Here is a 16,770-nt window from a genome sequence, read left to right as displayed (position 1 = left end):
CATCTGACCGCTGTGATTGGCAACAAGGGTTTTGTCACCAAGTACTAAGTCATGTTTTGCAGAGGGGTCAAATACTTATTTCCCTCATTAAAATGCAAATCAATGTAAAAATTTTGACATGCGTTTTTCAGGATTTTTGTTGTTGTTATTCTGTCTCTCACTGTTCAAATAAACCTACCATTAAAATTATAGACTGATCATTTCTTTGTCAGTGGGCAAACGTACAAAATCAGCAGGGGATCAAATACTTTTTTCCCTCCCTGTAGCAGGAAATTCTCACGCAATATCTATCCCTTATCTTGGCTTTACTTCCTCTTTATAGCTTAACCTGGTTCCCTCTGTTTTTAGACACGAGGGGTCTGAGAAGAAGTGTGGAGAGGGAGAGCTGCAAGTCCAGGTCAAAAACACCAAACTGGGCATCTCTACCTTCTGGAGCCTAGAGAAGTTCCAGAGCAACCTGGCTGCCATCAGGGAACTCGACCAGGTCAGTAACAACCTGGCCCGCTGTGAGGGAACTCGACCAGGTCCGTAACAACCTGGCCCGCTGTGAGGGAACTCGACCAGGTCAGTAACAACCTGGCCCGCTGTGAGGGAACTCGACCAGGTCAGTAACAACCTGGCCCGCTGTGAGGGAACTCGACCAGGTCCGTAACAACCTGGCCCGCTGTGAGGGAACTCGACCAGGTCAGTAACAACCTGGCCCGCCGTGAGGGAACTCGATCAGGTCAGTAACAACCTGGCCCGCCGTGAGGGAACTCGACCAGGTCCGTAACAACCTGGCCCGCTGTGAGGGAACTCGACCAGGTCCGTAACAACCTGGCCCGCTGTGAGGGAACTTGACCAGGTCCGTAACAACCTGGCCCGCTGTGAGGGAACTCGACCAGGTCAGTAACAACCTGGCCCGCCGTGAGGGAACTCGACCAGGTCAGTAACAACCTGGCCCGCCGTGAGGGAACTCGACCAGGTCAGTAACAACCTGGCCCGCTGTGAGGGAACTCGACCAGGTCAGTAACAACCTGGCCCGCCGTGAGGGAACTCGACCAGGTCCGTAACAACCTGGCCCGCTGTGAGGGAACTTGACCAGGTCCGTAACAACCTGGCCCGCTGTGAGGGAACTCGACCAGGTCAGTAACAACCTGGCCCGCCGTGAGGGAACTCGACCAGGTCAGTAACAACCTGGCCCGCCGTGAGGGAACTCGACCAGGTCAGTAACAACCTGGCCCGCTGTGAGGGAACTCGACCAGGTCAGTAACAACCTGGCCCGCCGTGAGGGAACTCGACCAGGTCCGTAACAGTCATACCGCTAATACATATGTTGTCCATCTGACTTTAAAGAGCTGTGTTTGGTGTGTGAATGTGAATGCCATCTATCTCAATCATGTTGTTATATAGATTAGTTACAGTAATCATGATTTTTTTTCCCATACTGTTTTAGTTACAGTAATCATATATTTATGAAGCCTTTTGGACAGCTGGTTAATGTAGTTGGTAGTTAACATACCGCTATCAGATTTAGACTGCGTTCTCACGCTCTGTCCATCTCACACCCTGTCCGTCTCACGCCCTGTCCGTCTCACGCCCTGTCTGTCTCACGCTCGCAGCAAGAACAGTATGTCAGGCCTCTGTGGATTTTACCGGTGCTCACCTAATTTACAAAACACTTATTTATGCATGAAAGAGGGCCGTTCCTGTCATTTCTCATTAAGCTGAATAAATGACTGGGGTTAATTGTAATGTATTCTCCCTCCCCAGGGGGACCGCAGCGCCTCTAAAGATGACGACGTATTTTACGACCCCAATGATGAGTGGGAGCAAGATATGTCTGCCTCCTCAACCGCCGCCTCCTTTTCACGCAGAAGGTACATTTCGGGTGTCTCCCCCAAATGGCACCCTATTCCCTACATGTGGCACCCTCAACAGTAGTGCACTTTGGGGACACAGACCTAGTCTCTCCTCTTTTCCGTGTCTCTGTCCTCCTCGATTGACCTCAAGCTCATGCACAAATGTGTCCAGAAGTCGGAACGAAATTGAATGTGGGGAAAAACCCTGTTTTTGAGGTGACCTCAAGAAAAATCATACAAACATGTGGAACGCACTAGTGTTGGTATTTACACCGTTTTATTTACTACTTGGCACGCCCTGGAAGTTCAATCTGTCAATATCTTCACCTCAACATTTTTCACAAATTTCTTCACCCACCCTCTGTTTTCATAATGTAATGCGTGTAGCTCTTAGAGTTCTATAAAAAATGCCAGCCAGCGTACCTATGTTCTCTCCGCTGCCCGCAAACCTTCAGTAAAATATTTTCCCTACATTCTTATTTTCCTTGTCGGCCATGTTTATGGGCCTGGTGCTGACGGAGAGGAGGCCAAATTAAACTTTGCAGCTGTCTCTGTGGTTCTCTCTGTATGTCTGTCCTCCTCCTCCATGCTCTGCTCTGAGAAGATAGGACAGTTGAATGAGATGTGGCGTGGTGCCTGTCAATCATGAATTTGTTGTTGATGACACACAACACTGGTTTAGACCGTTGGGATCCATTCTAAGACACATTAGTAATGTGTTTTTTTTTTGTTGTTGTTCCCTATAGGAGCAGAAGCCTGTTGAAGAGCAGGAGGATTTCAGGGCGTCTCTATGAAATCAGAGTGCACCCTATTCAGAGCCTTCATAATAGCAACTTGCCACAGTCCTCTGGTAAGCGTGTTTGAGGGAAGGACTTTGTCTCTTTTTTTTTTACCAGACTACCACATATAGGACAGTATATCGTTAGCTGTTAGAAACCACTTCCTCATAGTCACATGGAGATTCTGTTATATTTCACCTAACTTGTCTGTTTTGTTTTGTTCCAGGTCTGTTGGGTGTGGCCAAACCACCCTCTCTGCACCCAAGCTCGTCAGACTCCATCCTGCCGGGGATCTGCAAAGATCTGATTGGTCAGACGGTAGGGCAGCTGCGCGAGTGTCATAGCCACGAGGAGAGCATGGCAGACAGGCTGACCTCTGACCTCTGCTGTGTGCACACGGCCGTGACGACCATCTCCGACCTGTATGACGGCCTGGACAATGACAGTGAGGAGAACAGTAAGTCTCCGTTTCACGACTAGGAATGGGCCTTCGACATTATTTCATTTTTGTGCATGGGCTGTGTCTCAATCCACCACATCTGCAGTGGATGGTGGTTGGAGCTACAACGGTGTTTGACACACCTTGACACATCCCAAAAATCAGTCTTCTCACGGAAACGTCTGTAGCGTCCAAACGGTTTGGCCTACAAACTAATATGACTACTCTGTGGAAGGGTGAGACTTTAATGAACACGTACATGTTGGTTGTTTTGGTCTAGGATGCCCACAAGACTCGTCTGAAGGCACCGGTTTTTAAAAAATGAATGGAAGTATACACTGAGTGACATAGCTGACCAGGTGAAAGCTATGATCCCTTTTTTATGTCACTTGTTAAATCCACTTCAATCAGTGTAGATGAAAGGGATGAGACCGGTTAAATTGAGACATGGATTGTGTATCTGTGCCATTCAGAGGGTGAAGGGGCAAGACGAAAGGTCTAAGTGCCTTTTGAACAGGGTATGGTAGTAGGTGCCAGGCGCACCAGTTTGAGTCAATAACTTCAATGCTGCTGGGTTTTTCCACGCAGTTTCCCGTGTCTATAAACAATGGTTCCCCACCAAAAGGACATCCAGCCAACTTGACACAACTGTGGGAAGCATTGAATATCCGTTTGAGCATGGTGGAGTTATTAATTACACTTTGGATGATCTATCAATACACCCAGTCACTATATAAAGAATAAAGGCGTCCTTCCTAACTCCGTTGCCGGAGAGGAGGGAAACCGCTCAGGGATTTCACCATGAGGCCAATGCAGACTTTAAAACAGCATTTTTAACGGTTGTGATAGGAGAAAACTGAAGATGGACCAACATTGTAGTTACTCCACAATACTAACCTAATAGACAGAGTTAAAATAAAGATGCCTGTACAGAATAAAAATATTACAAAACATGCATCCTTTTTGTAATAAGGAACTAAAGTAATACTGTAAAAAAATGTGGCAAAGAAATACATTTATTGCCCTGAATACAAAGCTGACTACGCTTCATATTGTCAAGCATGGTGGTGGCTGCATCATGTTATGGGGATGCTTGTCGTCGATTTAAGGACTGGAGTTTTCTGGATGAATTTTTTAATTTTTAAATGTAATTATTATATATTTTTTTTATTGAATAGAGCTAAGAACAGGCAAAATCCCAGAGGACAAATTCACCTTTCAGCAAGATGATAACCTAAAACACAAGGTCAAATACACACTGGTGTTGCTTACCAGGACAACATGGAGTGTTCCCGATTGGCCGAGTTACAGTTTTGACTTATCTCCTTAAATGTATGGCAAGACTTGAAAACGTCTGTCTAGCAATGATCAACAATCAACTTGACAGAGCTTGATTGTTGGACAGAGCTTTCGTCTGGCCACTCTCCCATAAAGTCCAGATTGGTGAAGAGACTTGTCCTTCTGGCAGGTTATTCCATCTCAGCCAAGGAACTATCAGAGTGGTCATTGGGTTCTTGGTCACCTCCCTGACCAAGGTCCTTGTTGCCTAGTTTGGTCGGACGACCAGCTCTAGTCAGAGTCTGGGTAGTTCCAATTTTTTTTTCTCCAATTATGGAGACCACTGTGCTCTCGGAAACCTTCAACATTCTAGAAATTGTTTCATAATCTTCCCCAGATATATGCCTCAACACAATTCTCTGAGATCTACGGTCAGTTCCTTGGACTTCATGATACAGTTTCTACTCAGACATCCACTGTCAACTGTGGGACCTTATATAGACAAATGGTTCTTTCTAAATCATGTCCAAACAATTTAATTGGCCACAAGTGGACTCCAAGTTGTAGTGACATGTCAAGAATGATCAAAGGAAATTGGATACACCTGAGCTCAATTTGGAGTGTCACAGCAAAGGGGTGTGAATACTTATGTAAATGAGATTACTGTATTTCATTTTCAATACATTTCTAAGAACATGTTTTCCGGTTGTCATGATAGGGTATTGTGTGTAGATGGGTGAGAGGGGAAAAACACCTATTTAAAATGAATTTAGGCTGTCGCGCAACAAAATGTGGAATAAGTCAAGGGGTATGAATACTTTCTGAAGGTAGTGGGTTTTTTTTGTGTTTTTTTTCTCCCTGCTCCTTTTGAAATGCTAACCTGATTTTTTATTTATTCTGTCTGTTCCAGTGTTTGTGTTTGAGGCTGAGGCACAGAGTCAGCTGGTGAAGGCCACCTCAGCCATCCAGAGAGCCGTGTTCATCACCATGCAGTGGGTGACCAGTATAGATCCCAGAACCGCAACGCTCTACGTTAACGCAGAGGAGCTCAAGACCCAAGTCAAGAGAATGGGAGGCTACTTTCAGCTTCTCATCCAGGTAAACATCCTTGTTTTTTTATATTTTTCATGTTTTATTCTTTGTAAAGCTACTGACAATGTACTCTTGAAAAAGAGATTGTGATACTATCCTGGATAAATAGCTATAGGTTGGCTAAAGTTTGAATTGAATAAATGTAGACAAAGACCCCGTCACCCATCGGAGCCTTGAAATGATTCAGTACAGTAGCAGCTGAATGTGGCTGTGCAACATACAGGATGGAGCTATGCACCAGCAACAGGCATATGCACCTTTTGTACAGCACAACATATGCATTGTTGACTGGTTTAGTGCAAATCATTTCATGGTGAATTACAGTAAAGACATTCTAGAAAAATCTCGGATTTTGTCTCAGTTAATTTGAAAAGACTCAAAGGTACTAAAAGGCAAATCCTTTCCAGTTGAGTCAGTTTGACACCTTACTGGCTCTATCAAAATTCACATCTGTGATTGACAGGTTTTAGCTTTGAGCTGTTTCACTGCTCGTATGGAAATGTACGAGCATAGGGGAATTCTCAACCTTGAGTCAAATAAATATATACAAAATTCCTATCTAGTACCAGCACTAAACATATTTTTTAACCTTCTCCACCCTCTCCCCAATATAATATGGCTTCACATTCACAAATACTCAAAATACATTAAAATAAAAAGACAGTTTTAATTCATTAACCAATTGTTTATTTAATGTCCATTTCCCGTGTGGTCCCCAGGGCTGTGACTCTGAGATCTCGTCCATGGTGAACGAGGCCCACGGGAAGAGTGGTCAGTGTCTGGACTCGGCCCTGCAGGTCATCAGCCACCTGGCGGCGTTGACCGGGACCCAGCTCCACGTGACCGAGCTGTGGGCCGAGGCCACGGGCAAGGTAACACTACGATACCACATCGGTCTCTCACTTACGCTCACCCTCTCGCGCTCACCCTCTCTCTCTCGCGCTCACTCACACACCATATACTGCCTTTCATAATGATTGAAAATGAGGTGGGGGAAAAAATACTGGCTGTGAAGACTGTGCTGTTTTGGTGGGAATAGCAGGAAATAACCAAAAAAAAAAATGTGTGTAAATCTCAGATTATTAGGTACACCACCCCGTTCACCAAAAAGGATCTGTTCAACAGATGGTGAGTTACGTGGTTTTCTATATAAAGCAGGCAGACAGGCATCAAGACATTCAGTTACTGTTCTATTAAACGTTAGAATGGGCAAAACGAGTGACCTAAGTGACTTTGAGTGTGGTATGATCGCCATCGTTCCAGTATCTCAGAAACGGACGCCCTCCTGGGCTCCCAGTGTCCTGGGAGAATGGTGTGGAAAAACATCCAGCCAGCAGCAGTCCTGTGGGGGGGAAAACAGCTCGTTCATGAGAGGTCGAAGAAGAATGGCAAGAATCGTGCAAGCTAGGAGGAGGGAGGGCCACAAAAAGGCGGCGCAGTTCAACAGTGGTGTGCAGAACGGCACCTCGGGACCTGGTTGAACCTCGTCACGGATGGGCTATTGCCGCAGACGACCACACCGGGTTCCACTCCTATCAGATAAAAACAAGAAGAAGCGGCGTCCAGTGGACACGCCATCACCAACACTGGACAATTGAGGAGTGGAAGAAAAACGCCTGGAACATGACAGCGAGTTCAGTTTACTTGAGCGCGGCCTGGTCAGTCCCCAGACCTCTACCTAATAGAGCATGTTTGGGATGAGATGAAACGGGCTGTTCACAGCATGACTGTACCGCAGTCCAATCTGCAGCAACTGTGTGATGCCATCGAGTCAGAATGGACTTATATCCCCGTGGAACATTTCCAACACCTTGTAGAATGCCCCGAAGTACTAGATGGGTGTACCTAATAAACTGTCCGGGTAGTGTGTAGTTGTATATAGATGCCTGGGTGCTCTTCCTCATTAGTTTGTGGAGGGTCAAAGGTTGTGGTTTCATGCTGATACCACCCTCCAAATTGCTCGTAGAGGCTAGAATGGGACAGAAAAGCTTTCAAGATAGTCAGTAGGCCTACTGACTATGAACACTAGGCCTACTGACTCTATGAACACTAGGCCTACTGACTCTATGAACACTAGGCCTACTGACTCTATGAACACTAGGCCTACTGACTCTATGAACACTAGGCCTACTGACTCTATGAACACTAGGCCTACTGACTCTATGAACACTAGGCCTACTGACTCTATGAACACTAGGTCTACTGACTCTATGAACACTAGGCTTAGTCGGTTGTTCAAGATCCTTCTTGTTAAAGGTTGTCTCCCTCTCTTTCCCCCCAGCGGTCTGTGGTCCTGTCTCTGTTGGAGGGGACCTGTAAAGGGGTGCACTCTCTCCTGGAGGAGGGCCTGACGATCTCCAAGGAGATGCTAAGCGATGCTCAGCTGACCTACCCCAGGACTCCGGTACCTAGTCACCATTTATCTATAGGAGTTGTTTTGATATACTTTTCAGAGGGATCATCAATGAAATGTAATGTTAAAAAAAACGTTTTAAAGCCATGAATGGCAATAATGACTTGCATAGGAGATTATCCGGAATATCATTGCAATATTGTTTCTTTAGTATACCTATTTTTCTCTGTTATCAACCATTTGTCTTCCAACAAGATACCGTATGGCCTGTGTTTCTGACAGGTTTTGCAGAGTCTCAAGTCGAAGACGCTCGACCTGTCCTGCGCTCTCCAGAGTTATATCCACTGCCACATGACGGTGAGCACTGAGCAACCATCACAAACTTATTAACCAGCCCTGTCAGTCTTTCATGACACGTGTTTAAACGCTTCAGATTAGTAGCCCCTCCTACAGCCAGCCTGGTAAAGGGAACGCTCTACTAAAAAGCTATAGCCAGCCTTAACGCTACGGTCTCACGTTGGGCCAGTCGTTCAGGCAATGGATGTGTTGAGTGAAGCGCCATCCGTCAGCCCTTTTAACGTGCTTGTTTGCCGTTATCTGCTGTGCACAAACTATCGCCTCTGTCAGTGTTGCTCATCGGCCGGGCTAGATGCCCCCCCCCATTGTTGTCAAACAAAAGGGGTCGGACGGACAAAACCAGACGCATGTTGAGTCTCTGTGGGCCTCTTCCAGAGATGGGTAGAGCCATGGTTTAATTTTTGTTTTCATGCCGGTGACACAAGTGTTGAAATTGTCATATGTTTTATGTCGTTGCACCATTGCAGTGAAACTATATTTGATTGGAATCAAGTGTTTCTGCACCACTGGAGTGTATGGAGGAAGGGCTTTAATAGGTTTCTCAGAGGAAATGGGTTAATTATAATCTTTTTCCAGTGTTTTCCATATTGAATGGTTTAAAGTGCAAGGTTTCTCTGGATCGAAAAGGGTCTTAGGTGGCAGGGGACGTGACGTGGAGCGTGGCAATGAGCGCGGTCGGCCTGTTGGTCATTTTGAAGCCAATTTCCTGCAATTCTACAAATTATAGCTTTAAAACTGCAACATTTTCTCATGGAGCAGAGAGAAATGTTGCAGTTTTAAGGCTAGTTTCATGCATTTTTCCACAGCTAATGCTGTTATTTTGCTCAAACATAATACAAATAAATACTGCTAAATTCAATGTTTTGGGAATTTTCCATTTAAATTCTCCCAGACTGTCTTTCTCTTAATTTGGTGATTTGTTAGTTCTCAAAAAAATATAGGTCCATTTATCTTTTCTACATGCATGAATATATCTGGTTTTAGTCGTTTGTTTTTCCATCCCGATAATTTATAAAAATAACTTTTGGACTGAGGCAGCCTGCCCAAAGCCATAAAAAGCGTGTTGTTTTTTTTTGTGTGTAATTGTATGGTGGCTTCATAAAATGAATTTTGTCCTAAATGGACAATATATTGTATCCCCTTGGAAAGGCACCATTTTCCAATAACATCAACTGTAAGGTGTGTGTGTGTGTGCGTGTGCGTGTGTGCGCGCGCGCGTGTGCGTGCGTGTGTGCGTGCGCGTGTGTGCGTGCGTGTGCGTGTGTGTGTGTGTGTGTGTGTGGTGTGTGTGTGTGTGTGTGTGTGTGTGTGTGTGTGTGTGTACAGGAGAGGGATGAAGGCTCGGAGAGGAGTGGTGAGGACCTTGATCCGTCACACCTGCACAGAGTGAAGAACACGGCAGCCAAACTGTTCCAGCTCAACCAGGCCATCAGGCAGCTCCACTCTGCTCTCTCTCTCGCCCTCCGAGGTACTCACAGTCTGGCCATCAGGCAGCTCCACTCTGCTCTCTCTCTCGCCCTCCGAGGTACTCGCAGTCTGGCCATCGGGCAGCTCCACTCTGCTCTCTCTCTCGCCCTCCGAGGTACTCACAGTCTGGCCATCGGGCAGCTCCACTCTGCTCTCTCTCTCGCCCTCCGAGGTACTCGCAGTCTGGCCATCGGGCAGCTCCACTCTGCTCTCTCTCTCGCCCTCCGAGGTACTCGCAGTCTGGCCATCGGGCAGCTCCACTCTGCTCTCTCTCTCGCCCTCCGAGGTACTCGCAGTCTGGCCATCGGGCAGCTCCACTCTGCTCTCTCTCTCGCCCTCCGAGGTACTCGCAGTCTGGCCATCGGGCAGCTCCACTCTGCTCTCTCTCTCGCCCTCCGAGGTACTCCCAGTCTGGCCATCGGGCAGCTCCACTCTGCTCTCTCTCTCGCCCTCCGAGGTACTCACAGTCTGGCCATCGGGCAGCTCCACTCCGCTCTCTCTCTCGCCCTCCGAGGTACTCACAGTCTGGCGATCAGGCAGCTCCACTCCGCTCTCTCTCTCTGGTACTGATCAGAGTATGTGAACCGAGTTGAGCTGTTGGAAATCTCACTCCAGTCATTTCCAAACCGCTCCTCGCTCAAAAGGAAGAAAAAAAAACTTCCGCTCCAAATTTGCTCCATTCATTAAAATCACAATTTAACCAACACCCATCTATTTTTGTGACTACTTGAACCTACCATTTGGTTTTGAAGTGTTGAAACCGAACCATATGGAGTTTAATGAAAATTATTTCAATAAACAAGAAGCGCACATTATTTCATATAGGCTACATGTCATATTAAACAGCCTTTTAACACTCTAAATAGACTACATGTCATATTAAACAGCCTTTTAACACTCTAAATAGACTACATGTCATATTAAACAGCCTTTTAACACTCTAAATAGACTACATGTCATATTAAACAGCATATAACCACTGTAAATAGGCTACATGTCATATTAAACAGCCTTTTAACACTCTAAATAGACTACATGTCATATTAAACAGCATATAACCACTGTAAATAGGCTACATGTCATATTAAACAGCCTTTAAAACACTATAAATAGACTACATGTCATATTAAACAGCCTTTAAAACACTATAAATAGGCTACATGTCATATTAAACAGCCTTTTAACACTCTAAATAGGCTACATGTCATATTAAACAGCCTTTTAACACTCTAAATAGGCTACATGTCATATTAAACAGCCTTTTAACACTCTAAATAGGCTACATGTCATATTAAACAGCCTTTTAACACTCTAAATAGACTACATGTCATATTAAACAGCCTTTTAACACTCTAAATAGGCTACATGTCATATTAAACAGCCTTTTAACACTCTAAATAGGCTACATGTCATATTAAACAGCCTTTTAACACTCTAAATAGGCTACATGTCATATTAAACAGCCTTTTAACACTCTAAATAGGCTACATGTCATATTAAACAGCCTTTTAACACTCTAAATAGGCTACATGTCATATTAAACAGCCTTTTAACACTCTAAATAGGCTACATGTCATATTAAACAGCCTTTTAACACTCTAAATAGGCTACATGTCATATTAAACAGCCTTTTAACACTCTAAATAGGACACATGTCATATTAAACAGCCTTTTAACACTCTAAATAGGCTACATGTCATATTAAACAGCATATAACCACTGTAAATAGACTACATGTCATATTAAACCGCATATAACCACTGTAAATAGACTACATGTCATAATAAACAGCATATAACCACTGTAAATAGACTACATGTCATATTAAACAGCATATAACCACTGTAAATAGGACACATGTCATATTAAACAGCATATAACCACTGTAAATAGGACACATGTCATATTAAACAGCATATAACCGCTGTAAATAGACTACATGTCATATTAAACAGCATATAACCACTGTAAATAGGACACATGTCATATTTAACAGCCTTTTAACACTCTAAATAGACTACATGTCATATTAAACAGCATATAACCACTGTAAATAGGCTACATGTCATATTAAACAGCCTTTTAACACTCTGAATAGACTACATGTCATATTAAACAGCATATAACCACTGTAAATAGGACACATGTCATATTAAACAGCCTTTTAACACTCTAAATAGGTCAGGAGCCAGATAGAAGGAACAAAAATTGAATTATTTTGGCTATATTATTAGCCTATTATTTCAAGGCTACAGCCTACAAAGAAATGCATTTGCGAACGCAACACACTAAGCTGGCAGGGAAACTAGGCTGGCAGCATTTTAAACATTTGTTTGTATTAAATCATTATAGTCTATAAAAAAATAAATCCTTATTCAATTTTTTTTAGTAACGCGAGTTTGGTCAGATTCTGTGGCGTCAGGCTCTCGTATGATGTTGCCTAGAGAGCAGGCCAGCAGCGGAGAATACCCTCTCTACGCTTGCAGAGCCACTCGGGATGCTAAACACCCTTCTATTCTACCCTTCTTATTTTTCTGTAGGTAGGCCTAATGTTTTTTTATTAGGGTTATTTTGCCAAAAAAAAAACAATCAAAACAGAAAGTTCCTTGAAAGTGGGAAATGCCAGGCCTATTGGGCCAAAATCAGTGTTAGCCTATTATATATAGATAATAGAACGAAAATCAACTAAACCTTCTTCTTTTTTTTAATAATAAGAGGTCAGATTTTTTTGTGAAGGAAAAAGTATTTATTCAATGACACACTTAGCTAGCTACGCACCTCGTTCCTTTCCGTTAGCATGTGCACGTAGTAAGTATACCATCATGCTTTCCGGATACGTGTCTCTTCAGATTCCACAATGATTCTTTAGTTGTGGACGCTACATTACCGCACTCCCTCTTGGTCCTCATCTTTGTAAGTCACCTTGATATTTGCACCTGTGTGTTTTTATCAGTTTCTTTGTGAAAATATTTAGTGAACTCCATGACAGTAGCTTAAGCAAGGGGCTGTTGGCAGTACACAAGTAGTCTACAGATGCATGCTGGGCCGGGCATGCCCTGAGCTGGTGAAGTGAGCGCTACTGGAGTGAAATTGGAGCGGGTGAGCCTTTGGGGAAACTTGCTCCTCACTTCAGTCAAATAGTCTGGTACTGATCCAGTCAGGCCATCAGGCAGCTCCACTCTGCTCTCTTCCTCGCCCTCCGAGGTACTCACACAGTCTGACCATCAGGCAGCTCCACTCTGCTCTCTCCCTCCCAAGTACTCTGTTTGGCCTAGGAGAAAAAAAGGCTACAGTTTCCTCAGTATTACCTTCAAAACATAAAGGACATTGTCTAAGATGTAACTGACCTAAATACCTTATTTTCCTTGTATTTATTTCATTGTGACTTCAACTTATGTGCTGGATAGGTTTGAGCAATATATATTTTTATCAACCAGTAATCATCAAGGGAAGGAGACAGACAGATGAAATGACCAGTAAGTTGTGTGTGTGTGTGTGTGTGTGTGTGTGTGTGTGTGTGTGTGTTTTACTATATTAAGAATGTTGTTTCCGTGCCCAGGTAAAACCAGTGACGCCTGCGAAGAAACTGTCTTCTCCTCGTCCAAGACCATCGAAGAGGTCATCAACAGCCTCCCCAGTGGCGCCACGGGGTCGGCTACCAACAACTTCAACCTCCGTCTGCCCTGCGTGCAGACCGTCATGGCGGCCCGGGACGAGCTCCACGCTGCCCTGCAATCCCTGAGTAACGCCTTCAACCCCCAGGGCAATGAGGAGGAGAAGACGGGGTCTTTTGGCTCAGAGAAAAGCTTAGTAGAAATGAGTCTGGTTAAGGAGGGACCCCTGGTGGCTTCAGCCATGGGAATGAACAGAGGAGACCCTAAGATTGTTTATTCTCTGTCTTCAGGGGTGTCTTCGTCTAACGATGATGACGTGTGTTGGGTTTGATGCACAGGCGCGATGAGCTGATCTGGGTCGTGTTTCTGTAGGCATGAAACTACTGAAAAAACTGGTAAATGGGGAGGTGGTGAGATCTGAACTTGTCCAATAAGGAACACTTGTTTTTTGGTTTCTGTTGCAAAACATTTTGCTACGGTGTGCCCTAATGAACATGACCCAGATAATCAATGTATAAAATATACTGGTTCAATGCCATTGATAGAAAGAACTTACAGTGAGAATGTTTACGTCAACGGTCCATCCAATTGCACTAAAACCCAAGGTTCCCAGTTGAATCCTTTATTTTGGCCATTAAATATTTCATTAGATTGTAAAGTAAATGGTAATTAAATTAACAGCAGTGGATTTGTTTGCCAGTTTGGTTAGATCTTCTCATTCTTGGTTCCTTTTTATGTGTAACGTCTGTTTTTCATATTGTTGCATTAATACATATGTAGGTGAAGGCACAACTTACTGTAGCTCACTCAAAGCGGTGTCACGGTCAAGCTATCCTTGGGAGGCGATCAGTGCGTCAACTATATTCACTTAAAAACCTTGCACAAAGTCATTTTTGGCTTCTCATTCATGACACTTTTTGTCTCTTGGTAAAGATTTTGATACCTCACAATCATGTAACATTACGAGTGAGGGCAATAAATGTATATTTCTCTACTTGTGTTCATCTTTTTCTTCTGGACTCCATAAATGCGTATTTTAGTATCCTAAAATGTATGGATATGTGTGCAATAGCTACAGTAGTAAGTAAAGATCATTGTCTCTCAGTCGAGCACTAGAAACAGCCCCGTACATTACTCTTCTCTCCCACCCTCTGCATCGCTTCATAAATGCCATGTCACTTAAGAGGTTCCCTTAAGTCTATGAAATGTACATTGAATAAAGACTGTTTCAGGGTTACAAACAACGCCATGAACTTGTTTATGTTTAGTCCTCCTGCGCCACATTTTCTAATCTATAAATATTTAAATCATCGTCGAAGGCTGAAGAAAACGCACAAACTTTGGACACCATCCATTTACTTAACCTCAGGTAGGTGGAAACTTTAACATTTAAGATAAATTACTCATTCAGAATTCCATATCTGGACATGTAGCTTGTGCCTTTGCAACTCAAATGTATATTTAATTAGATTGCCTTATAGACATTCGATATAAAACGTTCCTAGCGCACTCCGTGTAGTCAGCACCGCTATCACCATTGAGACCGTGTCTGTGCCAGTGATGCCAATTTAGCAATTTTCAGACTACCCTGGCAATTTTTTTGTCAAACAGCACCTAGCAACAAATTTAGCTACTTTTAAAAATGTATTTTGAACATTTGAAAAGTGACTCAAATGCTAAAATGCATGCATTTTCCCTCTAAATGACACAAAAACGATTTTCTCTGTCACTCAGTCACAACACACGTGCCTGGCTGTAAAAGTGCATTGTGAGTGACACCCAATGAATATAGTTGGTCACGAATGTTTGATCTTGAACATAACTTACAACATCAATCAACAAGTCTCAATCAAAATTGTACAGCCAGAAGTACAGAAAAGAGTGGGAGTCTGTACCTGAACAAATGTCAAATCCTATTTGTTGCCGAGATGGCCAGTCAATTTTAGTAACGTTATTGTGTATTCTACGTAATGACGCAGTTTTACGTTATCACGCAATGACATCACAACGTCATTTAGCAACTTTTAGAAATAAATCAACCTGCCTCTAGCAATTTACCCTGAAAATTAGTTGGCAAAACTGGTCTGTGCCCTCTAGGTTGGGCAAAACTAAACATGGCGGTGTTCGCTTTAGCAATCTCACTGGAATAGAAACCTCCATTCATGCCATTATTGAGAGAGATTGTGATATCGCACAACTCAAAATATGGCTACTTAATGTTAGATCCCTCACTTCCAAGACGGTCATAGTCAATGAACTAATCACTGATCATAATCTTGATGTGATTGGCCTGACTGAAACATGGCTCCTCCTGGTTACACCAGTGACCATATTCCCTGCGCATCCAGCAAAGGTGGAGGTGTTGCTAACATTTACAACAGCAAATTTCAATTTACATTAAAGAAAATGACTTTTCGTCCTATGAGCTTCTAGTCACGAAATCTATGCAGCTTTTTCAATCACTTTTTGTAGCTACTATTTACAGGCCTACTGGGCCTTATACAGCATTCCTCACCGAGTTCCCTGAATTCCTATCGGACATTGTAGTCATGGCAGATAATATTCAACATTTTGGTGACTTCAATATTCACATGGGAATTCCACAGACCCACTCCAAAAGGCTTTCGGAGCCATTGGGTTTTGTCCAACATGTCTCCAGACCTACTCATTGCCACAGTCATACCCTGGATCTAGTTTGTCCCGTCATAATCCTGCACCTACTACACCTGCTCTGACGCTCGTCGGATATGGCAGGGCTCGAAAACTATTACGGACTACAAAGGGAACTTCAGACACGAGCTGCCCAGTGACGTGAGCCTACCAGACGAGTTAAATGCCTTTTATGCTCGCTTCGAGTCAAGCAACACTGAAGCATGCACGTGAGCAAGACCTTTTAAACAGGTCAACATTCACAAAGCCGCGGGGCCAGACTGATTACCAGGACATGTACGAAAGCATGTGCAGACCAACTGGCAAGTATCTTCACAGACATTTTCAACCTCTCCCTGATCGAGTCTGTAATACCTACATGTTTCAAGCAGACCACCAGAGTCCCTGTGCCCAAGGAAGCGTAACCTGCCTAAATGATTACCGCCCCGTAGCATTCACGTCGGTAGCCATGAAGTGCTTTGAAAGGCTAGACCCTAGACCCACTCCAATTTGCATACCGCCCCAGCAGATCTACAGATAACACAATCTCAATCGCATTCCACACTGCCCTTTCCCACCTGGACAAAAGGAACACCTATGTGAGAATGCTGTTGACTACAGCCCAGAGTTCAACACCATAGTGCCCACTAAGCTAAGGACCCTGGGACTAAACACCTCCCTCTGCAACTGGATCCTGGACTTCCTGACGGGCCGCCCCCAAGTAGTAAGGGTAGGCAACAACACCTCTGCCGCACTGATCCTCAACCCTGGGGCCCCTCAGGGGTGTGTACTTAGTCTCCTCCTGTACTCCCTATTCACCCACGACTGCGTGGCCAAACACGACTCCAACACCACCATTAAGTTTGCTGACGACACAACAGTTGTAGGCCTGATCACCGAC

The 16,770-nt window shown here is 44.1% G+C and overlaps 1 protein-coding gene across 2 annotated transcripts in view; it reads left to right on the top strand.

Annotated features, from left to right (window-relative positions):
• The window catches only part of LOC115151489 (kinesin-like protein KIF14), a 30,000-nt gene extending 15,786 nt beyond the window's left edge, over window positions 1-14,214 (top strand). Inside the window, exons 20-30 of one of the 2 annotated variants that reach the window (XM_029695463.1) lie at window positions 349-484; window positions 1,753-1,859; window positions 2,588-2,691; window positions 2,847-3,077; window positions 5,248-5,435; window positions 6,149-6,301; window positions 6,516-6,557; window positions 7,711-7,833; window positions 8,065-8,139; window positions 9,466-9,607; window positions 13,166-14,214. In XM_029695463.1, coding sequence (XP_029551323.1) covers window positions 349-484; window positions 1,753-1,859; window positions 2,588-2,691; window positions 2,847-3,077; window positions 5,248-5,435; window positions 6,149-6,301; window positions 6,516-6,557; window positions 7,711-7,833; window positions 8,065-8,139; window positions 9,466-9,607; window positions 13,166-13,551 — 1,687 coding nt within the window. In that variant the 3' untranslated portion in view covers window positions 13,552-14,214. The remainder of the gene's footprint in view (window positions 1-348; window positions 485-1,752; window positions 1,860-2,587; window positions 2,692-2,846; window positions 3,078-5,247; window positions 5,436-6,148; window positions 6,302-6,515; window positions 6,558-7,710; window positions 7,834-8,064; window positions 8,140-9,465; window positions 9,608-13,165) is intronic. The other variant, XM_029695464.1, reaches the window with a different exon arrangement.
• Window positions 14,215-16,770: the final 2,556 nt, after the last annotated feature.

This window comes from Salmo trutta, chromosome 17, assembly GCF_901001165.1.
Source record: "Salmo trutta chromosome 17, fSalTru1.1, whole genome shotgun sequence".
In the NCBI taxonomy this organism is placed as follows: Eukaryota; Metazoa; Chordata; class Actinopteri; order Salmoniformes; family Salmonidae; genus Salmo; species Salmo trutta.
The sequence above is the reverse complement of the archived record's forward strand: the minus strand, read 5'-3'. Positions and strand labels throughout refer to the sequence as shown.